Below are 7411 nucleotides of genomic sequence, written 5' to 3' on the forward strand. Positions count from 1 at the left end.
GTTCGACGTATGCGTGGGTGTGGACGCTTTGCGGTTCTTTGTCGGCCTGGTCGCCTGCATGGGGTGAGCGGATCGTGTGTGCGGTTTCGACACTGGCAGGGCAAGTGGGGTAGCACGTAGGACGAATTTCGGCGGATGTATGAATAGTTGAATAGTTTTCAGCAGTGTTACAAGTAATACTTTATATCAATACGCCACATGTCTGATCGATGCCTGTTGGATCAGACTTTTGAAGACTGGCTCGATTCTGGAGGTTACGGATGCAGACCTGAATTTACTTGAAGCAATTCACTCCAGCTTTCAACTCCTTGATCTGATTGGCAGTGTTTTGTTGAGGTAGGACTTTTAGAGGCCAATAATCCAGAAGCATGACCAACTTGGTGGCCGGAGCTGACCTGGAGTTGAGCGTGTACGTCTCACTCATAATGTTGAGTCGCATCGGAGTCTTGGTTTTTAGTAACATGCCTGCCGTAGTGATTAATACGCCGGCCACGACAGTCAGCCAATAGGCATTCGGAGTGTGCCAACCTCATTAAACCCGTACTTACTCAAGAGAATTAAGCAACCCTGCTTCCGTAAATATGGAACCGCTGTCATCTGGAAGAAACACCTTGCTGTTTGCACATCCCTATCGAGGCAAGCAGTGTGCTTTGAACTCCAGACAGCCACTCGTCTGTCCTTTTTACTTTAGCAATTCTGACGAATTTGAAGCCAAAATCAACAAATAATCCACTCAACATAGTCCTCTGAGTCATCGCGGCGCACAGTCCCAACGACTACGACAAGATAGCAAGCATTAGTTAATATCTAGTATAACAATAACTATATATATATATATATATATATATATATACGGTCAAGCTAAATAATGTCTGTCGGTATCTGGCCATAAGTGTGTGCCTTGAATAGTGCGGGTCACCAGACCCCTTTGTGCATACATCAGCCATGCTCAGTAGCCGTCCCCGATTCGGACTAATGGGCCGCCAACCTGGTATGCTGTTGACTTTAAAGCGTCACCCCGGTGCTCTCCCCGGTCACATTCCCTCGGGCTTACACCAGGCACGGAGAAACTAGTACAAATCACATGGGGGTACGGCATATTGTTCGTGGCTTTCGTGACATGGGCATATTCGGACACCAGCCAACCATACACCTCTACTAACATTAGTTATGACGTGTTAAAAAAAGATTTCCATCAGACACCCAGTGTGTGACCGCGGCAAGATCCAAAGCCATGTTGGACGGTGTTGAGTCACATCGGTAGTCAATATGAGAAGCACAACGGAAAAAAGTCGTACCAACGCAAGTCAGACATCACTTCAGCAGCACGGCGGGGAAGAAATGAATAAATAATCGATTGTATTCATTGAGGAAGGTTATTCTGACTCTAGTTATGATGTTGGCCGTTTACGAGCAGTACGCTAGCGATTCCACGATTTATGCTGCTTGAACGTCTTAGTTAACGAAAAACTATCTCAATAAAATTCATGTTGGTTTGGAGATCACTATTGTTCGATTCCGTGAATAGTTGGTAAACTACACTCGGTTCGCGCGGAGTCTAATGGGGGGACATAAGGCTGTTTGCAGTAATCGCTCGCCATTCCGTCTTTCTCCGAAACTTCACCAGGTGTCCTTGACTATGATTCTATGGCAGTTACGCACCAGAATCTTTCAGTAGGGTATTGATGCCAATGATGATGATGATGATGATGATATGACGTTGATGACTGATGATAATGATGATTATGGTCGTGATGCTGATTAAATGCAATAGTGTGATGTCCGGCGGAGTAAGATCAGTGGACAAGCATTTAGAGGCATGCTGTCACCCACAAGTCAACATAACAGTGAGTGCTGGCACCAAGTATTTGTTTATCAACAAAGTGTTGATTTTGGGTTCAGTGCAGTCACGCTGTTCCATCATGATAGCTAAGCGATGTTCGATACACACAACAAAAATGGTAACGGTGACCTTGGTGGCATTCTCATATGTTAGCCTATACTGTTATCCATAAGATGAGTTGTCAGGCGACTATTGATCCGAAGATGGAACAAATTCTCCCAGTCCCGGCTGCTTGCGGTTAGCGCAAGTGCATATGATCGTCCATGCATTGGGGAGATTGAACCTCTTCCAAATGGCTTCATTGTTTTTCAGTAAGAAGGCAGCATAGGTAGGTAGAACAGGCAGCGTCCCTGTAAAGTGCCCAGTGACCAAATTTTGGGCGTCCCATTCTTCGGCTGGACCGAGATAAGCTGTTTCGGTCGTCCAGGTTTCACTGCCGTACAATGGTGAACGCAGGATAACAGCCCAATACACTGCGATCTCGGTACGTGCGATCCAATGGTAAATATACTCGACTGTTGTACTAGCCTTTGCATTTCATGCAATGACTTCACTGTCATGCGCTTTGATCTATAGATATTGTGTCACAAAGGTAGCAAAAATCCGCACAATAAACTATCTGACAAATATTCAGTTGTTGATCGCTTGGTTTTTCCACGGTTTTCATGCGGTATGAGCGAAAGTTGGACATTTCTATTCTTATGAATATCCTTGGTTGTCCAACCAGTTCAGCTGATCGATCAACTGGCCAGATTCAACCGTTTGAAATCCATTGATTGAACGTGAACCACAAATACAAAGATCGGTGAGCCAACAACTAGTTTCTGCCACTAACTCAGTCGGATATTGTTGCACCTTAACTAAATTTTTTGTTCGTATGACTGATTAACAACGCTTTGCAATCACTCCGCTACGAGCTGATCTAACACATAGCCATAACAAACTTCTTGCAACTACAGGTACGATTGATAAGCAGGTATCGTGAAATTTAAACTTTTCGTGTGGATTGCACAATCTGCCTTCTGTTCGTTTTAGTACTAGTGTAAATCCCACGGTTACCGGTGCGGTCAGGCCAGCGTGTAGACTACACAGGTTCAAACTTCCCTGGTGCCCTTCATTGTGTGCAACGGACCCCCATCTCAAGAGACATACGTATTTTCCACCTATGGAAACGTTCAAACATTCAATCCTTAAATTGTCACTGAACATCAACTTCGTCACATAACTAAGCTTTTCATTGAGCCACCCTGGTAAGGAGCATTTTATATTGATCGATTATCGATCTCAAGCCGGGAAAGTTGCAGCCAGTCGGTTTAAAGATGTGGGACGGCTCAACGAAAACGAACATAACGCATCTCACCAGATAAAAAAGTAGACCAGTGTGAATGTAAGCGTGCAAAAGAAAGCCACTTGAAGGATACTTGTTAGAGTTGGCGACATCCCCTAGTCTTGTGTTTGTGTGAAAGATGCCACAATAACAACCAGGATGGAGCTAATTCACAGATAAACAAAGATGCGGAATTCGTCCAAATTGGATACCGGAATGGGTAAATTCAGACCTTCCACTAGTTGGTGGAATCCACTCGTGATATTCCGAAGTGTCAGTAGTGGATGTCTCCTTTTTGTGATTCCCATATCTGCAGGATGAAAATTTATTCTATAAACTTCGGGATAGTTTTCTTCATCGTTCTCTTCAGCCACACTGTTGAAAGTCCGTCATCTGCTGGAAACCTTTGGAACAAAGCGAGTAATAAATATTTCCTGGTCATATACTAGTTAAGCGACTAGATGGAGCAAAATTTACCACAATTATTTTCCGATTGATTAACCACACAGCTGGGCTAAGCAAACAACCGAACGTGCTCTCATTTTTCTCTCCGAATGAAATTAGTACATAATCCATTGATGTAAACTCAACAGTAAGTTCAAAAATAGCGCATCCATTGGCATCCATTAGCAGGAGATATACAATAAAGGATTCACTACCACCATGTGGGGATAAGTCCGAAAAGTGAGGAGAATTCAGGTAACTGATGTACTCTTAGCGAGCCGCTCTAGCGTCGGCCTGGCGTTCATCAGTTTTTCACTAATCACCACTCGCTAGGTCACAACAGGATTTAAACACCGGATTTCCTACACATTTGAAAAGCAGATTACCCCTAATCCATCAGCTAAATCTTTTATGCAACTGCCTATGTCTAATTAGAAAAGAAATTTTAGTTGTTAGTTGTTGGCGGTTGTGGCACACTCACATGACTCCCGTTTGAACGATAATCCTCGTGTCCTGGCGTAATCATTCTGGCGCATCGGCACCATCGGAAGTTCGTGACGCTGTTACCTGACCGGGAAGCCCTGAAAGGCCACAACCGGGAAGGTTGGTAGATCGTTATTCGACCCGTTTGACAAACAAGAAATATCTCCAAAGCGTGGACAAAGTCGCCGGGTCAGACCTGATAATTCAGGTGTATGGCTTGGTACCACACTGGTCTTGGGGGGTCAGATGTTAGGGTTTCAACTTCCGATAAGGCCGCTGGTACGCACTTCTTATGAGCTCTACTGGGAGCAAAACTCGAGTCGGTGTTGTGTGCCATACCACCGAGACATAAGTAGGACTATTCAATTGGGAGTCATGTTAAGTCACGTTTAACAAATTCTGCAACCACGTACTACAGAGGTCGGCGTTATCAAATGGAAATCTACCACACTGATCCGTCACGATGAGACCAAATTATCCAGAGTGATGGCGGGCAGAATGTGCTCAGGCATTGTGCAATTTTGCAGCGTAGCTAAAACATTCTGTCAACACGTGAGTAGAAACTTATGCAGTAACTTCACTGTCAGTATAAAGTTCGAATAACAGACTCCTCAACATGCCTCATAGCAACCATTGCTACAGAGACGAGGGGTGGGTATAATTTCGACATACTGATAAAAGGGCTTGATTGTGATAAGACAACTAACGAAATAGATTGCAAGTCCCAGTGAGCTCTTTGTGCGAATGCAACGCAGTTAAGACAACTAACGAAATAGCTTGCAAGTCCCAGTGAGCTCTTTGTGCGAAGCTAATGGTCGGTCGTGGGTGGTATGTCGTTGAAATCTGATGACCATCGTGGCCGAGTTTGGAAACTGTAGCAACACCGGAAGTTGGAGTCATGAAAATCGGTCACCAGACCGCACAAATTAGATGCAAGTACTCATTGACAAAACTCCAAGGCATGTGGTGTGTTCAAGGTCATTGGGATAAAGTTTCTCATGTTTCATGTTCAAAAGAAAGAGCACAGCGAACAAAGCTTGGTTTGTTCGACTGTCATCAGACCGGGTCATCAAGAAGATGTCACGTGGAGCGTAAAGACTTATGCGAATAAAGGGATCGGTAAGTTGAAGCAGGCGAAAAAATCACCGCATTATTACTTGTGAGGGCGTAGCAGGACCGATCGCTGACCAACACAAGTTCAAAGGTTACATTAGCTTATTCTGAAAGCAGACCTTTGACCAAAGTTGTCGATTGCGTTCAAATTGTAATTAATCGTGGTCGATTTGAAAGCGTCCGGTAGATGACAAAAAGCATTTTTATAAAGGAAACTACTCATGAGATTGTTGGAAACTCTTTGACAATCCACGACCGTTTTTGCCCTTCGGGGGGCGGGAGGTACTTGCAGGCCCCGAGTTGCCTGCGTGAACCTTATGTTGTGTTCTACTCGAACCTGAATTTGACTGATTTCGACAGATACAATCATTTGCATATCAACTTGGTTTTCACGAGAAACTCATCTCAATCTATCATTTGTGATATTCTTTAACCAAGTGTTCCACAAAGGCCGCCTCATGTTTCAGTTAGTACGTTATACGGGATATCACAACCCATGGTCGTGTGCTGTTGGACAGTATTCAGCAATCTTGTGAGTAGTCCCTTTTATGGAAATATATTGCGCCATCTCGAAAGTTGTACCAAGTGAAACATGGGGCGGACCTTATGCAGCACATTCAGTTGAAGACTCTCACGAATGAGAGGCTCAGCTGAGTCTCCCGTGAAAACCAAACTGATATGGAAAGGAGTGCATTTGTCGAAAAAAGTCATCCATTGTACTTTGTGGGGTGATTAGTCTCGTTATACGATGAAGTTTATGACTGGCACCGTTCGACCGCACCACTCACATCATTTGCAAGTTCTCAGGCTTGTCATATCCCACCGGTGCACACAGTTAACTCATAGTGATTCAAGTTCGTTACTTGACTCGCTCCTTGGCTGTCACACATGAAGACAGGATAACAGACAGCGTTTTGATCTTCCACCCTGTTCTTTGTCAGCCTATCAGCAATTTCAAATCTCTTCTTTTCCCGAACAAATGAACAAATAGTCAAGCTCCGTATGTACCCTCCGGTTGATTTACAAACGTATTCGCAAGTTCAAGAATATGCCCCGATGGTGTGCAGTAAAATAGCAGTATTAGTGACAGCTGGAACCACCAACGGTCTAGTATTGGAATAACTCAGGATTTCCCTGAAAACACATGGAAGAGGGACAAACCTCCCAAAGAACTAAATATCTGCCTTGCTGTACCTTATGTCATCTTGGTGAATCAGTGACTTGTGTAGCTGCCCTTTTTTAGTGGGGTAAAATCCATCCCGCTTTTGTCCAGTATTTGGAAGCGTTTTTAATTGTTTGGCTGTATCGCTGAAGTTTTTTTGATTAAAACAACACAAGGGCATACTAAAAACATAATTATCCGCAAGTAATTTGGAGGGGGTTAGGGTTAAAATGACCGTATGGTTTATCTGGCTTTGATGAACACTGCTCAACTTTAGAATTTGTTCCGCTGTTATCTGATGCACATATTTATACTGTTTCCATTTGCGAATGCGTTTCTTCGTATATGCCATGATATACTGATGGCTGTAGGTAATACTGATTTAATGACCGGTTATCTGGACAGCTCTCAAAGCGAATACGGTAGTGCTTCTCTGGAGAGAAGGCCTACCGGCTGAAAAGTGGATCACAGCTCTTAAGATCAACTATTTATTATTATCCAACAGAGCTTCTCGAACTTATTGACCAGAAAGTCTGTGGTTCGAACCTGACCTCTACTTCTCGACTTGCCCTGTCTAGGCTTGGGAGACCTGGTAGTATCCCAGCCCTCCTGCAACCCTCGGGTTGCATGGCAGTTAGGCACCGAAAGGGTGCTACAGCTGAACGATCCACCAGAGCGATCAGTGGTTTTTGGCATCCCACACTTTTCGGAGAAATCAACTGGTGTGAAACTGACCTAAGATGGCTGAGGTGATTACATCGACGAGTACTGTAATTATGTTTAACTACCCATGAAAGGAAGAAGGCCTTTATTTATTTATTACAAAATGCCAACTGACCAGTCACAGACAGGGAAGCAAAACTCTCATTTGCGTCTTATTTACAAAAACTGGACAACCATCTTCTCCTGAATGCGCCTTCTTTCCTGGATATTCATTGACTCCAATCATTTATTGCTCAAATCCAAGCAAATGCTACAAAGCGACTCCACAAATTTCGCAACAGATCTTCATTTTCGAGAGACGCAAAGCGAATTTACA

The 7411-nt window shown here is 43.9% G+C and overlaps 2 protein-coding genes across 2 annotated transcripts in view; one reads left to right on the forward strand and one right to left on the reverse strand.

Moving 5' to 3' along the window:
• The window catches only part of T265_15400 (hypothetical protein), a gene marked incomplete at both ends in the record, with an annotated part of 8791 nt that extends 3599 nt beyond the window's left edge, over positions 1–5192 (forward strand). Inside the window, one exon of the mRNA XM_009177915.1 lies at positions 5158–5192. Within this exon, the coding sequence (XP_009176179.1) occupies positions 5158–5192 (35 nt within the window). The remainder of the gene's footprint in view (positions 1–5157) is intronic.
• T265_11294 (hypothetical protein) overlaps positions 1–7411 on the reverse strand; it is a gene marked incomplete at both ends in the record, with an annotated part of 43852 nt that overhangs the window by 10696 nt on the left and 25745 nt on the right. The window lies entirely within an intron of this gene.

The sequence above is a fragment of the Opisthorchis viverrini genome, assembly GCF_000715545.1.
Source record: "Opisthorchis viverrini unplaced genomic scaffold opera_v5_485, whole genome shotgun sequence".
NCBI lineage: Eukaryota > Metazoa > Platyhelminthes > Trematoda > Opisthorchiida > Opisthorchiidae > Opisthorchis > Opisthorchis viverrini.